Here is a 22,600-nt window from a genome sequence, read left to right as displayed (position 1 = left end):
GAGACGTTGTTACGTCGGCATGAGAAGAAGAGATAAAAACAGCTTCTCAGAGCTTGTCATTTTTATTGCAGGGAAATAAAAGACGTATTCCAGCACCCTCTGTTATTCCTCATAGACAGCAGGATGCCACGAGGCTGCTGTTTTGTTTTAGTTTTTGGAGAGAAGAAGCTTGCTACTTAGCTTAGCCACAGTCTGACAGCCAACGTCATTAGCCTGTAGCTAACTGTTTACTTTGATTAAGGTAAGACTTTTCTTTTCAAGCTCAAACTAAGAAAAGCTGACCGATGACACTGTAGGAAAGATCACTGTTTAAATTACATTTTTAATAAACTAAACATTGTTTTGATAGCTTAGTAACAAGCAGGCCACTGCTAATGATAAGTTTAACTTATTATTTAAAGCTAAGTCAAGCTATCTTTGTTAGCCGCTTTAACCGTAGCTTAATTAAATTATCATTTTAATCACTTAAAAATCGTCCTCAAAAGTCACAAGACGTTGTTACACTTAGACCATTGATTATCGTTGTTGCGTAATAGCCTTACTCTTGAACATCACTGAAGTTGAGGTGGTTGTATTTATGTAAACAGTCAAATAATGAGTTGAGCTTTAATCTGTTATTTCATTACCGAGTAATTCCATCCAAGCAAAAAAAAACATGGACATAATTGCCCTCCCTTGGGGTTTTTTCTACATTATTGTACAAATAAGTTTGTTTTATTTGTTGTTTTCAAGTGATAGTGCAATAAGTGGATACATTGGTTGCAAACAAATATATAGATCAAAGGGTGCAGCATTGGTGGTGTGCCAAAACGTGCTTTTTTCTTGTGGTAATTGATACAATTTTAAACGTTAATCTGATAGAAATCTGGTTTTTAAAAAGGGCAAGATATCCTGGTTTCTTTACAATAGGGAGCCTAGTACTGTAAAGTGTTTTCCTATTTTGTTTTTTTGACAAAGCTTAAAGATGTAGGTTAAAAAACGGCCTAATTCTTTCAAATCATATATGCTACTAAGTTCTTAGTAGCATATATGATTTTAGAGTTTCATTCAAATAAAATATTTGAGTTAAAATCATTTAGAGTAACATTTAACCATATTACATAAAATTATACGCACTCTTGTGCTGTTTTTAACAAAGATCCTGACGTGACTTTTAGCTTTTCAGCCATTTCCTTTATTGTCATTACATTTGAAAGATTCATCTGACTTGACTCTTTGAGTATTTGCCCTGAATGTGTTATAGGTTTCCTCTAGGGTCTTTTTATAAAGCCAAAGACTTGCAGTTTTACATGTTGTTCTTCTTGTGTCCCTTTTTAGAGAAAGCAACCATGATACAGAAAGTCGATCTGTGTTCAGTCTCCCTTGGCGTGGAGGGTATGACATGTGGCTCCTGTGTCCAGTCCATAGAGCAGCGCATTGGGTTGCTCCCCGGGGTCATACATATAAAGGTAAATGTCATCTATGCAAAGATGTTCTGTAAAAACATGGATTACTACTTTTAGTGTCAATCAGCATTTTTTCCCCCAAGTTGATATGCATTTCTTAAAGTCTCGCTGTATGTCTGAATGTCTACCATGCATGTTGTACATTCTGATCTGTGTTTTAATATTTGTTGTGAGGAAGGCAGATACGCAAGCATTTTTATATTGACAAAAAGGGTCCTGTCCATTTTACTGTTATGCAGTTTGATATACCCACAGCTGTTCTCCCTCAGGACTAACTGGTCTGATGTAAAACCAACTAACATCAATTTGGCCAAGAGATATTGCTCTATTACAATAGTTGTGGCCCTCTGTTTTGTTTATTTTGTGTTTACCCCTCAGGCTTTGGTTAAATGACAAGATAATGTAATAGTGTGTTCCAGATAAATCTCTGCCCTTTTCAGGACTATGACAACAGGTCGATATGCAGCTTGCGCCCACAGGAAATGTCCTTTATGTCTTAAGAGAATTTAGCTCTTGGGTCTTTTTAAATTCATTTATAGAGACATTGTCTGGTAGGAGTGAATAGATCTTTTTGACTCATTCTGTCTCATTCTTTGCCCTCCCCCTTTTCATTCTCAGCAACAGAAATGTTAAGCCAGCAGGCATAATCACTTACAACTTAACCCCCACTGTGGTTGTTACCTATGGCTCAGTCAAGTGATCCCTTCAGTGGGTCACATGTTTCATTCTTGCTAAAGAGGAAGAGTTAAGGGTCATCAATACTGACACAGCATGTTTTGAGCTCGCCAAGGCAGATGACTCATTTTACTCCATTTGTTTAAATTTGTGTATATGGTCAATTGTTGAGACGAGGCAGATTCACAGTAGGGCTTTGCAAATGTCACAAGATAATATATATTATTGATGATGTGGGTTACCTCCATTAAAGTGACAATAGACACACTTTTGCTTTTATTTATCTTCAAGTAGTAAGTAAAGTCTATTTTGATTGCTCAAGCTAATTGCTTCATGACACCATCTGCATCAATAAGTCCCCTTTCCCTGTGCCCTTCTACCTGCCACTGTTCTGTCTCCCAAAGACCAAATGCATTGTTTCCTGTGCATCTTTATTCAAATGAAAGTTGCTAGCACTAACTTACAAACAGATACAAAACCTGTTTATTGGATATTTAATTACTTAACAGTCTTATTGGCACACTTATGTGCTCTCTACATTTTTATCAGGAAATTCTACATATACTGTTATATCTGGAAGAAAAAAGCTGCCTTTTATCTTCATAGATGAAGTAGTCAAATGCCGCTATTTTTAGCTACACTGGTTTAGTTTAGCCAGATTTGTTCTCCTAGTTCATTCACAATTTATGAATATACTGTATTTTAACCCATACCTTGACTTTTATTGTTTAGGTGTCTTTAGAGCTGAAGAATGCCACTGTATTATTTGACCAGAGCCACCAGAGCCCAGAGTCTCTGTCGGAGGCCATCGAAGACATGGGCTTTGAATCGAGTCTATCAGCGTCCAGCGCAGCCACCCCTGTCTCTACAGACACCCAGCTGATCCCCACCTCAGGCCTGACACCTGCAGCCCAACAGGAGGCTTTGGAGAAGCTGTCCCAGATACAGGGAGTGTTGGATGTAAGAGAGAGCCCTGCCCCAATGGGGCTCACTGTTACCTTTGTTCCTTCCCTGACTTCTTTTTCGCAGCTGAGTGAGGCGGTGGAGATCCCCGCACCCAGCAGCCCAATACAAAAAAAAACAAACACGTCTCCCTCGCACACAGCGGGAGGCGGGGCGGCACTCCTAAAACTGAGCATTGAAGGAATGACCTGTCACTCCTGCACTGCTACCATTGAAGGAAAGATTGGAAAACTGAAAGGGATTGAAAAGATCAAAGGTGATCTACTTTTTATTTTTTTACAAGCTTTAAGTCATACTGCCACAGTGTCTGGTGCAGAAGTGATGTTGTAACACAGTTGCTGCACAGGAATGTACATCTTAAAGATAACAATTGTCACATCTTTGTGTATGTGAGGATCTTTGCATTGAAACCGTTCCGACAGGTTGCTCTGTGGGATTTGACAATGACTCATGAAATACTTCTACTGGTGTTGTTGTAAGTAGTGACACGTTTACAGATTAGGCCTGCAGGAAGAACGAATCTATGTTTGTTTTTTAGAACCATTGTCCCAAATGGGGTTAAACATTATTATTATTGCACAAAAATGACATCCTCATGACACGTTTATAATAATTACAATAGTCTTAATTTATGAAAAACTTTTCGTAATTCCAGATGCAAAAGTGCTTCAACAAGGCAGAACATTTGAATTCATATATTGTAAAATCCCCTTTTAACAGAACAGTATAGTAAGATCATCGATACTCAAATTCTGTGTGCTTGAAGTATTTTTAAGAAGAGATTTAAAAGATGTTATCAAGTCAAACTTGATTTCCTCGGCTATGACGTTCCAGAGCCCTGAACAAAAACCTCTGTCCTCTCTGGAGTTCAGCTTTAAAATACTTCTTTCCAAGATGGAAATAAACATTAGTGAACTGATTTAATTATATATTATTATAAATGTTGCATAAAAAAGTGCCCCTGATCTCATATAAACAGGATCATGTGGGACTATATGATTGTTTAATGGTGATCGAAGGCTTGTGTGTCATGTAGGCATTTTTGGACTGTTGGTGGATTTCAAAAATGTTTTGACTGCCTCATTGTTTGCAAACATTTGTGTCACGTGCACAATGACCTGTTCTGGTGAAATATTGCCTTTTTTATAACCCCCCCCCCCCCACCCCCACAAAAAAAAACAGAAGTCTTTTGTGCTCTGCTTTGGTGTTTTTAACTCTGTCATGTCTTTATTGTCCACAGTTGTTTTAGAGACTCAGGAAGCTGCAGTCGTTTACCTGCCTTACCTCATCACTGTCCAAACCATCACCGACCAGATTGCTGTCTCTGGCTTCCAGGCATTTGTCAAGTCCAAGCCTCGCCCTCTGCAGCTGTCCCTCAGCGAAATCGAACGTTTAGTTGATTCTCACAAACCAACCGTCTCGTCACCATCAGAGGCATCAGAGGAGTCTGAAATCTTCATAGACACAGAACTTATTGCGCTCAGGGTAAAAGGCATGCATTGCCGTTCGTGTGTGGTCAATATCCAAGATAATATCTCCATGCTGCCTGGTGTCTCCTCAGTGGAGGTGTCTCTCGAGAAGGAGAAGGCCTCCATCTGTTATGACCCTGTGAAGGTCACTGTGACTCAGTTGCAGCAGGCCATTGAAGCGCTGCCTCCAGGTACCTTCAAGACACAACTCTGGGACTCCTTGGCCTCTCTCAGTCCTGTCCCCACTTTGTCCACTGCTGCCTTAACACCACCTCGGCCTGCACGAGGAACACAGGCCAAACCTGCTGCATCACAGCCTTGCTTCACCCAGCCTCTAGCATCTGTAGTTAATATTCACATCGAGGGCATGACATGCAACTCCTGTGTCCAGTCCATTGAAGGCATGATCTCCCAAAGGAAGGGGGTGATTTCAGCCAAGGTCTCTCTGTCCGAGCACCAGGGGACCTTCGAGTACGATTCGCTCCTGACCACACCCGAGGAGCTGAGGGAGGCTGTAGAGGACATGGGCTTTGATGCCTTCCTACCTGGTGAGAGGAGAGATGGTGTGGTTGTTGAGTAGTTTTAATTGTTGTATTTGAAATAGAGAATCGCCTGCAGGTAGTCTAAAGCTCAAATTTGTTGTTTAAGGATGCTCATCATTCAGTGTGTTTAGATGAGAAATCATAGCTAACTGAACATTTTCTTTACTCTCACCTGTTTTCTGCAGAGACCAATTCGCTGCTTCCTGTCCTAAAACCAAGCCTCTCAAAGTCTTCAAATCTATCAAATGTGAAAGATAAGGAGCTAGACTGTGACCTACAGAAAGAGAATCTGCAGGGACGCACCGGAGACAAACACTCTAAATGCTTCATCCAGATCGGAGGGATGACTTGTGCTTCCTGTGTGGCAAACATCGAGAGAAACCTCAAGAATGAAACTGGTCTGTAAAAACTGCACTAGATATTAGGGCTGTACCGAATTTTATTCTATTGTAACATGAGTGTTTGATATATTGAGGATGGATACTGTTTCAGCTGATTACAACCTTAGCTACAAAACAACAACACTTCCTCATTCCTAACCCACATGTGACTTGATTAGCCAATCCAAAGCTAGGATCATTTAGGGGCTGAATCTCTTTTTCTCAGAGATTCAGCAGATTATTGGAACTCTTTTAAAAGTCATTGTAGAAAGTATTTAAACATGTAAGTTATTAACTGTGTAAACCTTACTAAGTTAAGTATATTTTGATTGCCCCAGCTAATTGCTTCATGACACCATCTGCATCAATAAGTCCCCTTTCCCTGTGCCCTTCTACCTGCCACTGTTCTGTCTCCCAAAGACCAAATGCATTGTTTCCTGTGCGTCTTTATTCAAATGAAAGTTGCTAGCACTAACTTACAAACAGATACAAAACCTGTCTAGTGGATATTTAATTACTTAACAGTCTTATTGGCACACTTATGTGCTCTCTACATTTTTATCAGGAAATTCTACATATACTGTTATATCTGGAAGAAAAAAGCTGCCTTATATCTTCATAGATGAAGTAGTCAAGCTACAGAACAACAACACTTCCTCATTCCTAACCCACATGTGACTTGATTAGCCAATCCAAAGCTAGGATCATTTAGAGGCTGAATCTCTTTTTCTCAGAGATTCAGCAGATTATTGGAACTCTTTTAAAAGTCATTGTAGAAAGTATTTAAACATGTAAGTTATTAACTGTGTAAACCTTACTAAACATCAGCTCAAAAATATAGTTTAACATAATTTCGTAGATTTTTATGCTATTTGTAGAATTAAATTCCAGTTGTGGCCTGGTGGAATTGTTTTCGACAGGTGTGATCCAAACATTTCCACTAAACCAAATGCAATCATTTCCCAAATTCATAACGCCTAATACGCAAAAACCCCTAACCCTTATGAGTTATTATACTATGTATTATACTTATGTGTATTTTTGCTGGTTTAGTTTTTCAACATTTTCACTGTAAAGATACATTCAAAGCTACATTTAAAAAAAGAACCCGAACACGAGCTTTTGAAAATAAAACATTAGGTACGTCTTCTTGTTTAAGTTTTATGTCAATGAGGATTAATCGTGCTGTTCTGCCTTCACCAGGAACTGAATATACTGCATATATTTTTTATGTTTCGCAGGAATCCACTCGGTACTAGTAGCCCTGATGGCGAGTAAAGCAGAGGTGCGTTATAACCCTGAGCTCATCGACCCTGTGAAGATAGCCGAGTGTGTGAAAGAGCTCGGCTTCACCGCCTCTGTGATGGAGGACTATGAAGGTTCAGATGGAAACCTAGAACTCGTGGTGAGTAAACCTACGGTTGCATTAACATTTTTAGTGTTGGATTAAAAAGAAAAGACACGTTCAACCCAGTACATTTATTTGCACAATATGACATCCATCCATAAACATTTCCATCACTAGTGGAGAAGAAGGTCTAAAACATGTGTCCTCTTTTCCAGCAGATCAAATAAATGATGTCTGTTCCTCACGTCATACCCTCTTTAATATTTGTCTCCCTTTCCCTTCTTGACTGCTCCTCTTCACCTTCTTTCAGGTCAGGGGAATGACGTGTGCCTCTTGTGTTCACAAAATTGAATCCAGCCTCATGAAAGAAAAGGGGATTATATATGCCTCTGTTGCCTTAGCAACCAACAAAGCACACATTAAGCACGACTCTGAAATTATAGGGCCGCGAGACATCATCAAGCTGATCAAGGTATTAATCCTGTTATTTAAGCATTTGTTTGGTTATTTTGAATGTTTCTCTGTGCTTGTTACATTATGTATGTAAACGGGATCATCTTTAATACCTTTGAATGCCATTCGCTACTAGTGAAGGATGTTTTATCAGTAGCTTGACTGTTATTGGCAGAATCTGGGGTTTGAAGCATCTTTGGTAAAGAGAGACCGCACCGGCAGTCACCTGGACCACAGCAAAGAGATACGGCAGTAAGTAGCATTTTTGTGTACACCAAGAACACGCACCAGCCGCTATTTGTTTTTATTTATTGTGATGACGACTCGACAGTTTGTTTTTCTTATCTCAGGAAAACTTGCGTTAACTTACAGGGCAACACCATCTCTTTACATTACTTTACAACACCTGCTTCTGTTACATACACAAGTTTTATATAGCTTTGACCATTAGTACCAGCGAAAACTGTAAATTGTGTCAATGGGGAAAGATAGTTAACATTTGAGAATAGCCTAAAGTCATGAAAGAAATCAGAGACATTTTTTTTATATAAACCCTCAAGTATAAGCATATAGGCAGTATAAGTCTATATTGAATTGTTTTAAGATGAATTCATTACTTTGACCTAGTTTGGAATGATTAAACAGGTCACCACTTAATTCAAATTGAGAGATCGATTGTTTTGGTGAAGGGTGGAAAAAGTAATGAACAGAAACTCAAAAGCTTTAATATTAGCTTGGAATCTAAAAGAAAAATGACCTGCAGTCCGCCCTAATACTATATGAACATAGGTTTACTCAACGTTTGTGGGTTATTACCCAGTGAGGGGTTGAAGATTCTCCCTGTACATTTCCTTCCTCTCTAAGGACTGTTCAAACCTAGATGACAAAATAAAACACACAACTCTCTTTGCTCTCTAAGATGGAGGAAATCTTTCCTGGTGAGCTTGTTTTTCTGCGTGCCTGTTATGGGCATGATGACCTACATGATCATCATGGACCACAAGATGAATGTTTCCCATCAACACAACGCCACCATGGAGGACCGCAACCACTTCCACGCCACCATGTTCCTGGAGAGACAGCTGCTCCCGGGCCTCTCCATCATGAACCTGCTCTCCTTCCTCTTCTGTGTGCCTGTACAGGTAAATCAGCTGCACTCTCAGGAAATGTGGTTCAAACCACACAAACATATCCAGATTTTTAAAGACCGACTGAATTAAATGTTTTGGTGAATTCTGCTTTTCCTCTCTTTAGTTTGTTGGAGGTCGCTACTTCTACATTCAAGCCTACAAAGCCGTCAAACACCGATCTGCCAACATGGATGTGCTCATAGTGCTGGCTACCTCCATAGCCTTCACCTACTCACTGATTGTCCTAATAGTGGCCATGGTGGAGAAGGCAAAAATCAACCCCATCACCTTCTTCGACACACCGCCGATGCTCTTTGTCTTCATCTCCCTGGGCCGCTGGCTGGAGCAGATAGCCAAGGTTTAGCTCATAATCATTATTAATATCTGACATTAAATTCAGGATCTCAATTTCATGTATAAGTCATTTGGAAATGATCTTCTTCCTTCCAGAGCAAGACATCTGAGGCTTTGTCCAAGCTGATGTCTCTACAAGCAACTGAGGCCACAGTGGTGACTCTCAGCAGCGACAAGTCCCTTCTCAGGTACTCTTTGTTCTCTGAGCTCATTTTGTTTTAGGAACCTTTCATATCTTTGTTTGTTTAAGATTACAATATATCTAAGGTTTGCAGATTAAATGTCAGTTAAAGGTCCAATGTGAAGTAACAAGGACTTCATAAACCATGAAGAATAGCACATAATTGTCCTTTTTATCTACTACTTGGATTTTAAAAACTCTGCTGCGATAATCAATCATTTTATCAGTTGCCAGTAAAGCAACTGTTTATGCAGCAGTTTGATTTACAGACATGGCACACATAAAACACAAGGCAAATTAATACAGCACTAAAACACAACTATAAGAACACTAAAAATGTCAGTGTATACAAGAAAAAAGCTGGGAAATCAAACTACACTGTTTTCTCAGAGTTTGGGAGGGTGGGAAGGAGTGTCGTTGTTGTGGTTTATCAAGTGGAAGTCTGAGAATGCTGAACTGTAGATATGAAGGGTTGGAAGAATCAGATTCTGCTTTTATTTAATTGTCCTATATAACTGTTTGTTGTAAAGATCCTATCCAACTTATTGAGTATTGATTTTGACCTTGAAAGCTCATATAAGAGAAAGTGAGTACAAACTCCATAGAAGATGGAGAAGCATTGTTACTTACACTCAAAATTATATTGGTTAGTACAGCTCCCAAAGACTTATAGAGCTGCACTTTTTCTATATTCTGTCCATCAATCACTGTCAGCAGACAGGAGAGAACGTCTTAAAATCAGTGCACAGTACCCCGGGATGCTACCTCTCTGTGCAGGCTCACTGTACGGCTGTATTGTGCATTCTTATTTACTGTGGTGTAAAATATAATTACAGCAGTACTGTCATCATAGTCTGGCATTGTATCGACAGTGTATCATTTTAAATTGTATGACACGGTGTGTTCCAGTGAGGAACAGGTGGATGTGGAGCTGGTGCAGAGAGGCGATGTGGTGAAGGTTGTTCCTGGAGGGAAGTTTCCCGTAGATGGGCGGGTCATCGAGGGACACTCCATGGCCGACGAGTCTCTGATCACAGGTCGGTCACGGGGAATGAAGGACCAAACACCTATTAGTATTAATTAAAGGGTCAATAACAGTATTGGTGGAATTATTGGAATAATAAGTGAGCCAAGGCAAGAGATTTGACTTGAAAAGTATTCCTTTTAGCGGTTTGTCTTGTAGTGTGTTATCTACTGTGCCAGTGTTGACAAAGTTCACCTCACCTATTATTTGCCCTGATTTGTCACATTGTTGACATTCAATCAGAAATGTGCTTAAGATTATTAGAAGATAAATAGCCAGTACTAAGAAACATGTAATCTTTGTTTTTTATTTGAGTAAGGTGTTATTCTGCTAATATTGCTAATGCTTTATAATTCAAGATAGTTGAGAGAGTGTTTTGAACATTCAATCAAATATTTAAACAACATATTAACATCCTCATGGAATGTTTTTTACCTTTAAAAAATAAATACAATTTGATGGTGATTGAATATTGAAGTGGACCATATAGCAATTTCAATATCAGTCTAAGTATTAGTTCAGCCATCATTTGAGTCCAAGTCTGTGCCAAAACAGCAGCGTTTGCTACAGATGTCGGGCTCCTGTTTCCCGCTGCCCTGTCGCGTTTCCTCACTAGCTGTTGCTTTGACTCCAGGTGAGGCCATGCCAGTGACGAAGAAGCCCGGCAGCTCTGTGATTGCGGGCTCCATTAACCAGAATGGCTCTCTGCTGGTCAGTGCTACACATGTCGGCATGGATACCACGCTGTCTCAGATCGTCAAACTCGTGGAGGAGGCTCAGACCTCAAAGGTGAATTATGTGGTTGGAGATCCTCACGATGTCGGCCTGCTTTGAGGATAATTGCTCAGGTATTTAAATCCTGACATTTTTATTTTTAGGCTCCCATCCAGCAGTATGCAGATAAGATCAGTGGCTACTTTGTACCCTTCATCGTTGGCATATCTTCACTCACGCTGGTCGCCTGGATCTTCATCGGGTTTTTAGACTTCTCTCTGGTGGTGGAGTACTTTCCTGTGAGTCTTTTAATGTCGTTATCTGACTATACCAAGCTCCTCAGTATAGCATCCGGAAATTATTTGTTACCGAATTGAAACATCAGAAATGTCACGGTATCCGATATTATTTCCTATTGCAATTAAACTTCTTAAGTTATAGTAAAAGTGTTTTGTAAGTAATTTTCAAGAAACGTTTCTTTCCCTGCAGGGTTACGACAAGAGCATTTCCAGGACAGAGGCAGTGATTCGCTTCGCCTTCCAGGCCTCCATAACGGTGTTGTGCATCGCATGTCCTTGTTCCCTTGGCTTGGCAACCCCGACAGCTGTCATGGTGGGCACAGGGGTTGGTGCCCAGAATGGCATCCTGATAAAGGGAGGAGAGCCACTCGAAATGGCGCATAAGGTGTGTAATGGCTTGGTAACACTCAAACGTAGTCAGCCAAATTTGGATCGGAACAACTGTCAATTTCAACACGTTAGAAGTGGTTCTGGTAACTTAGCTAGCATATCCAATTTAGTGTAGATGTGGCGTTGATTAATTACTGTTAAAACATTAGCAATTCATTCTAAAAGTATTTCTATTTTGCCTTATTTGTCGGCAGGTTCAGTCAGTGGTGTTTGACAAGACTGGGACCATCACATTTGGTGCCCCGAAGGTGATCCAGGTCAAGATAGTTGTGGAGGGGAACAGGATGCCTCGTTCCCGACTGCTGGCCATCGTGGGCACAGCTGAGAACAACAGTGAACACCCTCTGGGAGCAGCCATCACCAAATACTGCAAACAGGTTGGTTCCGACCTCAAATGTAACGCCCACCCAGGAAAATATCAGAAGCTCTACATGACTTTTAAATTTCACTATCAGAAAAAAGCTTTTTTCCATGAAATGAATGAATCAGCCACCAACCATGACTACATCAATAAAAACGTAACGTAAAAAAAGATAATACTGAAAGATCTATTTTAAAAATGAAAACCAAAACCATTTCTAATTCATTCATTTTTTTAATGCTGCAGCTTGCTCGTTTCCTGTGCTGCCATATGAGGACTACAGCAGCAGCACATAATGAGCAGTCAGGAGGAGTTATTACTCACTTACTAAAGCTAAAGAGTACAATGACACAACCGGGCCAGACCATAATGACTGGCTGGTTCAAAAATAATCACGTAACTAAAAAACACACGAATGTCATTGGGTTTCATTGACTTTAACCATGGTAGTTTTATTTTATTAACATATGGTTAAAAGCCCACACATGATCCTCCTCATGAGTCATGACGGTTTTATTCAAAATCTATAATGTTTTGTTGTGAAGGAGCTTAGCACGGAGTCTCTTGGCGCCTGCACTGACTTCCAGGCAGTGCCGGGCTGTGGGATCCGATGTCAGGTCAGCAACACCGAGACCCTGCTGAGGCAGTCGGACAGCGACAGCGAGGACAACAACCAGCGCAACAGTGTCCTCGTCCAGATCAGTGACACACGGATGTCCAGCAGCTCCCATCCCCTGATCATGGACCCACAGCCACTAAGTATGATGGGACACACCTTGTTGCCGTTTAACCGAAATACTGAAACATTTTGATGTCCTCCGAAGATTAGTCATTTAAGTAGTTAGTTACTCCTCTTTGTTTCTATGCTGTTTTCTCACCTAAATTGTCTCTGTGTGAAGGCCTCGTCCAGACGGCCACCTACGTTGTCCTGATTGGCAACAGAGAGTGGATGAGGAGGAATTGCCTGCAGGTCAAACCAGACATAGATGAGGCCATGATAGAGCATGAGCGCAGAGGACGCACGGCTGTCCTCGTAGCTGTCGACAGTGAGTAGCACAGTTTAAGATGAAATGTACGCTGCTATCTGTTTGTCATAATTGTGCCATTGCTAAAAGTAAAGTTTGTGTCTAAAACGACATGTATTCCTTTTGTTTAGCATGTTCATTTGTGTTATAGATACTCTGTGTGCGATGATAGCCATAGCAGACACGGTGAAGCCAGAGGCAGAGCTGGCAGTCCACACTCTGATCAGCATGGGGCTGGAGGTGGTGCTGATGACTGGAGACAACAGCAAGACAGCACGAGCTATCGCTGCTCAGGTACGACAGAGGCGGGTCATAGAGCTGGGTGATGTGAATATCATTTATTTGGGAGAACGCGATGTTAATTTCAAACGTTGCTTATGGAAAAAAACAAATCATACAAACCACAATATATTACGACATAATGAGATCCATATTCTATCATTTGAAGCACTTCTAATGAGTTAGCATTGTACAAAAGCCCATCGATTCATATTATTTTGGTAATGTGTAAGTTGTGCTATTGTTATTTTGGTCAGGCAGTTAATTGGCCACCTATGGCTGAGCACTATAAAGCTGAGGTTTCATTAGGACCTCTTTCTTTTCTGGCATCTTCAGGAGTGGGATCGAAGTCCAGCTGTTGCAGGCTGACTGTTGAAGTAATTTGATTCTTTTGTGTTTGATGGTGTGCGTGCATCTAGTGAACCACACACATAAATACATACAAACTCTGATCACACCTTGATCATTCTTACTCCGTGTTGTGGGTGTGAAGACTCAATAAAGACTCATTTCTTTGGACACCGTTTCCTTTTATTGTTCTAATCGGACATTCTACAGTGGTTGCCACCGGAAACATAGTCTCAGCATCACAGCTCCTTTAACAATTCTTTTCATGGTCCTTCGAGCCGGATTTGGCAAACTTCTCTAGTTAACAATGGCAACACCAAAGAAGAGTGAGTCACCCACAACACATGAAGACCCAGACAGAGACAGGTCAAACTCCCCAGGGCTTGAGAGGTGTGTCCGCATCCTTTCTGATGAGAATGCACTGTTGAGGCGCTGTCTGGACCAAATGAGGGAGAAAGATTCTCATTATCACACTTCTTCCTACCCCCCTTCAAGGCGTAATAGCATGAGAGGCTATGCTGCAGGCTCCAGATCAAGCTCGCCGGTTTCACAATGTATGGAGACGTCTCCAAGAGATCAACAGGATCCGCGTCCTCCATGGCATAAATTAGAACCGACAGCGACTGAGGGCAAGCTACATGCAAGGGAAAGAGAAGTTGATGAGATAGCCAGAGGTCTAGAAAGGATGGGGCGGCCATCTAGCCGCGACCGCAGATCTCCTGATAGAAACTACCCAAGCAGACAGACAAGTCGCCGCAGAGAATCACCTCCTCATTACAGCTCATCTTCACGGAAGGATCCTTACCTGGATTGGCCCCGGCAACATCGTTCCCGCAGATCTTCTCCATCACGGGAACACCAGTATTCAAGTATACCTGCTGACTATTGGCATGACTATTCAAGCCAATACAAATATGACACTCCAAGGGGATATGAGTCAAGCCGACGCCGCGAACCCTCTTACTCACCTGGGCGTCATTCTCGACATCCTTCAGTGGAGAGAGAGCACTCATATCGGGGCCCGAAGCCAAAGCTTCCTGACTTCGTTCATGAAGATCCTCGTGAGTTCGCAAGACTCAAAGTTGCTCTTGATAACCTTCTTCCGCCCGATGCCACAGAGCGCTTCAAGTTTCAGATTCTACTGGATCACCTCAAACTGGAAGAGGCAATGCTCATCGCTGATTCATACAGTCACAGCAGGGATCCATATACTGACACCATGGAGGCTCTCACAGAGTTATATGGTCAACCGCACCAACTTGCACTTCAGCGCATCTCCAAGCTCATGGAGGAGCCGAACGTCAAGGCAGGTGACACTAAGGCCTTTCGTCAATTCGCACTGAAAGTGCGCGCTTTAGTAGGGATGTTGGAGCAACTTGGCAGCAGTGGAAGAACCGAACTGTGGTGTGGATCTCATGTTTCACGGCTTCTGGGAAAGTTGCCTCATGATTTAAGAGCAAGCTTTAGGAGGTATATCAATCCCATAAGAACTCCCATTCCAACTCTTCTCGACCTAGCTGACTGGCTAGAATATGAGGTAAGGGTGCAAGTTGATGGTTCACAGTTCACTGGTGATCACGGTAAAGAACATCAGAGCTACAAAGAACACCGCAAGGACCGAAAGTCACAGTCCACAATGGTTCTTCACAACAGTGAGCCAAAAGAGTGTCCATCTCAGTTACAGTCAAGTAGTTCAGATCAGCCACGAGAAAAGCCCAAGAAATTCTGCCCATTTTGCAACACACCTCAGCACTATCTGAATCAGTGTGCAAATTTTCAGTTACTGTCCAAGGAGCAGATCGAGAAATGGATCCGGGCCAATCAGAGGTGTTGGAAGTGTGGACGCGAACACTTCTCTTCCGAGTGCACTTTGAAGGCTAAATGTAAGAAATGCGACAAGCGACATCTTGAAATCCTTCATGAGGTGAACACCGGAGGTAGCGGTAAGACCACCACTTTCAGGAAAGCCACAACTGGATCCATGGAGCGTGCCAAACCCACCAGCTCCACTGCTGAAACCCTCTATGTGGACAGACCTACTGGTAGCAGCAGGGTGCTACTGAAGATGAGTCGGGTCATCCTAAAGAATGGTGAGAACTCATTGGACACATATGCACTGCTAGATGATGGCTCGGAGCGCACCATCTTACTGTATGAAGCGGCACAACAGCTCGGCCTACAAGGTTTACCTGAGGAGCTGTCCTTGCGTACAGTGCGTCAAGATGTGCGAGTCATCCCTGGAGCCACAGTGTCGTTCACAGTTTCACCTGCAAACCAACCAAGTAAGACCTTCCACATTCAAAGAGCATTCACAGCCAAAGAGCTAGGTCTGGCACCCCATACTTACCCTGTTGCGGCCCTCAAGAAGTCATATTGTCACTTGAAGAACTTACCTCTGCAGCCCATTGACCGTGCGCAGCCCTTGCTGCTCATTGGATCGGACCATCCACACCTCATAACCCCAACTGAACCTGTTCGCCTGGGCCCACCGGGAGGGCCGGCTGCGGTCAAGACCAAGTTGGGATGGGCACTCCAAGGTCCTTCTAAGCTGCTGAGGCACAGCCTGACCACTCAGCAATGCCTTTGGACATCGAGCACTCCGACCACCACAACCGTCGACAGTGGTCCACCTCTACTTGACATCGGTCAATACAGCACCTTCCAGGAACTCCTTGAAGCGGTAGCCTGCTCACCTCACGGGGTGGCTTCTGATACGGAGAGTACGTCAGCGGCTGACTTAAGGAAAGCTGAGCTGGATGTTCTTCGTCAAGCCCAGATCGAAAGTTTCCCAGATGACATGACACAGCTACTGTCTGGAAACCCTGTCACATCAAACAGTAAGCTAGTCACGCTAGCCCCTGAGCTTGACCCCAACACTCAGCTCATTCATGTTGGAGGCCGTCTGCGTAGATGTGATCAGCTAAGTCAAGAAGTACAGCACCCAATTGTACTTGATCCTTCCCATCCTCTCTCAAAGCTGATTATTAAGCGCTACGACCAAGACCTGCACCATCCTGGTCCGGAGAGAGTATTTGCGGAGATCAGGCGGCGCTTTTGGATCCTGAGAGGCAGGCAGGCAATTCGCAAATTCCAACACAGTTGCCCCGAATGTCGTAAGTGGCGCGGAACGCCTGAGGTCCCAAGAATGGCCGATTTGCCCCCCTCCAGTCTCCGGCTCTACAAGCCAGCATTTTACTCCACCGGAATCGACTGTTTTGGTCCCTTTCAGATCAGAGTCGGGAGGCGAAATGAAAAGCGCTGGGGCATATTGTATAAGTGCCTTACTACCAAGGCAGTCTACATTGATCTGCTAGCAAGCATTGACTCTGATTCTTTCCTCATGTCACTCCGGCGATTCGTGTCAAGAAGAGGAAAGCCACATGAGATTCTCTGTGATAATGGAACGAACTTCAAGGGTGGAGATACCGAACTGAAGGAGGCATTTCAGGCCCTCCAACCAGCTCTGAAGGAGCAGCTGACTGCACAACAGATCGCTTTCCAGTACAACCCGCCAAGTACTCCCCACTTTGGCGGCTCTTGGGAAAGGGAAATACGGTCCATAAAGGCAGCACTGTACACCGTTGTTGGAGCGCAGACCGTGCCAGAAGAAGTACTCAGGACAGTCCTGGTTGAGATTGAAGGCATTCTTAACTCCAAGCCTTTGGGTTACGTATCCTCAGACGTCTCAGATCCAGACCCCGTGACTCCAAATACTCTTCTCATGGGGCGGCCCGACAGCTCTCTACCTCAGGTGATCTACCCAGAGTCTGAGCTACTCACTCGCAGGAGATGGCGGCACAGTCAAGTTCTGGCTGACCAGTTTTGGTCCAGATTCATCCGACAGTACTTGCCTGCCCAACAGACACGTCAGAAGTGGCAAAAGGAGAAAGACGATTTGACCGTCGGCACAGTCGTAATGATTGTGGATCCTCAGTCTCCAAGGGCCCTCTGGCTTGTTGGAACAGTGAAGACGGTCTGCCCTGGCTCCGATGGAAGAGTAAGGGCAGCAGAAGTTAAAGTGAAGGATCGCACCTATCTTCGCCCGGTGGCTAGACTGATTAAGTTGCCTGCATTTCCAGACGACCATGGAGAGAAGGACTTTTAGAAGCAAATCCGTACAACAGATTTGGGGGCGGCTGTACAAAAGCCCATCGATTCATATTATTTTGGTAATGTGTAAGTTGTGCTATTGTTATTTTGGTCAGGCAGTTAATTGGCCACCTATGGCTGAGCACTATAAAGCTGAGGTTTCATTAGGACCTCTTTCTTTTCTGGCATCTTCAGGAGTGGGATCGAAGTCCAGCTGTTGCAGGCTGACTGTTGAAGTAATTTGATTCTGTTGTGTTTGATGGTGTGCGTGCATCTAGTGAACCACACACATAAATACATACAAACTCTGATCACACCTTGATCATTCTTACTGTGTTGTGGGTGTGAAGACTCAATAAAGACTCATTTCTTTGGACACCGTTTCCTTTTATTGTTCTAATCGGACATTCTACAGTGGTTGCCACCGGAAACATAGTCTCAGCATCACAGCTCCTTTAACAATTCTTTTCAAGCATATTTGCACTTCTGGTTTTTGAATGGGTTTTTGGTGAGATGCCAGAAATAATCCGAGTGGTTAACATCACTTACGGGATTTGAAGGTTTGTTCTGTAACATCAATAGCATCAGTAAAATCCATGTCATCACGCAGAACACCACAAACGCAACACTAGTCGACTTCTAGCTTTGTGGCGGTGTTGAAATCATGCTAGCATATATTTGATCACGATTTTCACTTTCAAAATGATTAAAATGGGCTTAATTTGTTAAGATTATGCTCCTGAACAATACATGTAAGTACCATTATCTTTGGTTCGCCATACTAGGATGGGTTAAATGCAGAGGACCAATTTCACTATGTGTGTGCTCTGCTGTGTGCATGTATGTGACAATAAAGAGGTTTTTTTAGTGTACATAATCTAAATTTCAATGGAAAAACACCAATGGCTTCTTCCAATGCAACAGGGCAATGCTAAATTCCATCCACAGAAAAAACGTCTTAACTTTTTTTGAAATTACTAATGTTAGGGAATATTTGGCTGAGGTAGTTAACCTTTGACACAGTTCATAATTTTCTCCTTCCTCTGTCTGCGTTCCCATGGCATAGTTTTTCGGCCTTGGGGTTGCTGTAATCTCCCTTAAGGAGGAGCAGTTTGGGCTCTTTGTTGTTAACCATACTCTACCAGCTCATGCTGACCTAACATAGGTTTTATTGTTTTGGGACAGCTGGGCACCAGTTTATCTGGCTCCAGCTGCTCTCATACATATTATATTGACCTAGATGGCAGTTTTGGTTAGACGTAGTTTCTGCTCTTATTTAGCCTGGCGTTTGAAGACTGTTGATTGGCAATTTGGAACTGGTTAAAACCTCTTCCTATATCGAGGATTCTTCAGAATTGGTTGGGCAACCGCTCTGTCAACTCGTGGCTGCAGCAAATGTCTTGTCAATTCTCCGGCCTTTAACTTCATAATAAACCTTCAGTGTTTGCCATCAAGGTTCCAGCTCAGCTAAAACAAAACAAAATCTTTGACACTTCAGGGTTTTTCATTTGTGTATTTCTGTGTTTCTGAGCCCATTTCTCTGCATTCCCACAGGTGGGTATCAGGAAGGTGTTTGCCGAGGTGCTGCCCTCCCACAAGGTGGCTAAGGTGGAGCAGCTGCAGCAGGCAGGAAAGATCGTAGCCATGGTGGGTGACGGCGTCAACGACTCTCCTGCACTGGCCATGGCTGACGTAGGCATCGCCATAGGAACCGGCACAGATGTGGCCATAGAAGCAGCAGACGTGGTGTTGATCAGGGTGAGGATTTGAACTTGGGGGAGGTTCTTTATTTGTTGTTGGTTGAAATAAATTCATGTTTCTGGACAGATTGGCTGTTTCATAACATGAAAGCACTAAGCATGATATTCTGCGGCAAAGATGGAGTGTAACACACGACCCGGTGTCACAGAGCACAACACTATCCGGATACCAGATGTTTAATTCAGTTGTAATATGCCATTGTTTTGTAAGACATAAATATATTACTGGTCTCTAAATCATACATTCCTATTTTATCAGTACTGTTACGTATAAGTACAGACGTCAGTTATTATGTAACTATTACTTGTATTGATTGCCTGAATTGTGAAGGGCTTTATTTTTCACAAATATTTCCTTATCTTAAAATCTGTAATGTTTAGCAAATGACATCTTTGAATTGTTACAACTGCTGAATGAATGCAGAATGATGCTTTTAGATAGAAAATAGTTTGGTTTTCTTACTAAATATATACATCCATTTTGGACCACTGTACCAAAATGGATGTATAAATTCTGAGTAAAACTGTTGTCTTATCTGAAATGTCTACCCTTTTTATTTATGCTTGTTTTGTCTTGGTACAGAATGACCTCCTGGATGTGGTGGGCAGCATCGACCTCTCTAAAAAGACCGTCCGGAGGATCAGGATCAACTTTGTATTTGCTCTTATCTATAACCTGGTTGGCATCCCTATAGCTGCTGGTAGGTGACTGCCTTGTTTCTTTAAATGATGTCTTCTGAGTGATCGTGGTCACTGCCATAGTTTTGAGCACAGCCCTGATTAGAGCCGTGTTCGTCCTCAGGTGTGTTTCTTCCCATTGGTCTGGTGTTACAGCCGTGGATGGGCTCTGCTGCCATGGCGCTGTCTTCTGTCTCCGTGGTCTTATCCTCGCTGCTGCTCAAATGGTAAGAGATATTTAATCTGAGAAACTACTGGCAAACACATCGTCTTGTCTGGCACTGTTCAATTACCGTAACATGGAATCAGTGTCAATTCTTCTGCACTGTATGTTAACTTTAATTTAGTGAGATTGGTTACCCTATTCACCTGTCGTTGCCAACAAATTGTACTGTTGAACTGTATCTTTAAAGGCAGTTTTCTACAAATAAGCCTTTTATCACTCGGAGACAGAAATTCCCTCAAAAAGAATTGTGTTAATGTCTAAAATCAACTGGGTTCATTATGATATATCTTACTTTTAAACCTTATTCACCAGTAGTGTATGTCTTTGAGGTTTTTCCTGTTGGCTTTTTCCTCTTTGGATATATTCGTCTAACACCACAGTCCATCACTGTCCACAATTATCTAATCCCGTCTTCTCGTCTCTGCTTAGTTACACAAAGCCCACTGCCGAGAAGCTGGAGGCCAGGCTGGGTAACAGCAGGCGGCAAGGCAGCCTATCCGACGTCAGCGTCCATATCGGCATGGGCGAGATGCGTCGTCCCTCCCCCAGACTCAGCCTGTTGGACCGCATTGTCAACTACAGCCGTGCCTCCATCAACTCCCTGCGCTCCGACAAGCACTCCCTCAACAGCTTGGTGCTCAGCGAGCCTGACAAACACTCACTGCTGGTGGGGGAGGCGCTGTGTGAGGAGGAGTTCTGCTGAGGCTCACATGGCTCTAATTTTTTTTAAGCTGAAGTAGATGGCAACTGCATTTATTTTAGGCTAGGACATTGAATAACTGCTGCTGTAGGTGCCTTAGGGCGGCACTGTTGACTTGGGAAAAAAGTCCCTGGATTTCTTTTAGCTCAACCAGCTGATCACATGCACTTCAGAGTGGGAGGGAGTTGCAGACTATCTTTTGTTGAGGTCTTCGCCCTAGGGCACAGTCTTTTTGAATCTCTGTGGGTATGAAGCATCTACAGAGCCTTGAAGTAAGCGTCCACATCCAGGAAGCAGAGTGATAACCGCCTCTGCCACTGCGCTCGTCTGCCAGTACAATCTTTCCAAAGACATTTTAACCGTGGTGCCCAGTGTAAGAGAGGACACTACCAGGTTATATTTTAACACATTACCTTAAATGGAAAATCATAATGTTGTATAATTCTATTCCAGAGTATTTATATTACCCTTATTTATCTCTTTTTTCATTATATTCTATGTGAAGAATGAAGTTGTTGAATCCAAATGTATCATTTCAATCTCACAGAATGTGTAATTACTGAGTGAGGAAAGGAATGAAGACTCATGAAGCCAATCAAAAAAGAAACCAGCTGAAGAGTGAATTGGGTGCTACCGGAGTGAGTCGTTAATGTCAATGTAACCCAAGTGCCAATCGAAGTGCCACCTCGGCAAAGTCCATCACATTCCAAAGATAGCAGCGCACAGAGGTTACTTTGGATTCATGTGGATAAAGTGTGAACAGAGATGAGGTCAACACAGAGACGGTGAATGGTGACGGAAGCTATAGAACACCTCTCACAGGTTTCTGTAGGCGTGTCTGCATCGTCGGTTAATGATACAATATGTCTGTCAATGAATGGGAACGAAATTCATTGTTCGAAGTGAACTGAAATTGTTACATGGGTGACTTTGTGCTTAAATTACTTTATTTGCTCGTTGCAAAGAGAAGGTTTTGTGTTGTGAAAAAGACAAATGTTCCTTTTACACAGAAGACATGTTGACGGACATTATCAGTAACACAAATAACACGTTTCCTATTTAAGTCAAAATGTCTGCTGTGGAAAAGGCCTTTTGTGAATGCCTTTGTTTTCTGTCTGTCATCACACTTGATAAGATCTTGTTACTGTTTCCAGGAATTTATTTCAGTGGTGGCAAATCTGTGCTTTTATTATGTGATTCACACTGCTGCACTTGATCAAAGAAACATCTTTAAACCTAGGAGAGCAAGAAACACAGATGTGACTCAGCAGTTGCACCACACTAGTTACTGAGAGGCAAATGTTGGAGAATTAAGTAGATTGTATTTTAAAAATCACATTGTAGGAAAGGAAATGTTGAGATTACATCTTGCAATCAAAGACAGCTTCTGGTCAGCTTTATTTTTCTATAATGTAAAAGTATTTCAAAATGAATAATTTTCTGCTGTTTAAAATCTGGAGATCATCACTACAGTCCAGCTATTCCTTGCATTTCTGTGTCCCAAGCTCCTATAGAATCTCTTTTTGGTGATATAAAATGCCATCAGTTTGTCCTGCCACTTTCCCATGATGCATTATGTTCTGTAGCTATCACAGCCAGCTAGGTGCCAATCTGTTGATCTTTGTGTGTGGCTTTTTAAAGACGTCCTTAAGGCTTATGATCTGTGTGCAGTGAAATTTACGCAAGTCCATGTTTGCTGTCTTTCATAGTTCTTCTGAACGTGACGTGCCTTGGAATAAAACGCTTTTGTAATCTCACTCTGTTGTG

The 22,600-nt window shown here is 42.5% G+C and overlaps 1 protein-coding gene across 1 annotated transcript; it reads left to right on the top strand.

The window, feature by feature from the left end:
- Nucleotides 1-3: 3 nt before the first annotated feature.
- Nucleotides 4-22,590, top strand: atp7a (ATPase copper transporting alpha). The gene is made up of 23 exons (XM_063877173.1): nt 4-241; nt 1,318-1,448; nt 2,853-3,339; nt 4,324-5,100; nt 5,280-5,492; nt 6,716-6,879; nt 7,133-7,294; nt 7,451-7,527; nt 8,195-8,417; nt 8,530-8,763; nt 8,856-8,947; nt 9,850-9,977; nt 10,599-10,753; nt 10,843-10,977; nt 11,168-11,362; nt 11,562-11,744; nt 12,274-12,487; nt 12,628-12,774; nt 12,905-13,047; nt 19,024-19,227; nt 19,813-19,930; nt 20,032-20,134; nt 20,563-22,590. The coding sequence occupies exons 2-23, from the start codon at nt 1,329-1,331 to the stop codon at nt 20,834-20,836; spliced, it is 4,548 nt and encodes a 1,515-aa protein (XP_063733243.1). The 5' UTR covers nt 4-241; nt 1,318-1,328; the 3' UTR covers nt 20,837-22,590.
- The last annotated feature ends 10 nt before the right edge of the window (nt 22,591-22,600 follow it).

This window comes from Eleginops maclovinus, chromosome 23 (genome assembly GCF_036324505.1).
Source record: "Eleginops maclovinus isolate JMC-PN-2008 ecotype Puerto Natales chromosome 23, JC_Emac_rtc_rv5, whole genome shotgun sequence".
NCBI classification, from domain to species: domain Eukaryota; kingdom Metazoa; phylum Chordata; class Actinopteri; order Perciformes; family Eleginopidae; genus Eleginops; species Eleginops maclovinus.
Note: the sequence above shows the minus strand (reverse complement) of the source record. Positions and strands in the feature narration are given on the sequence as shown.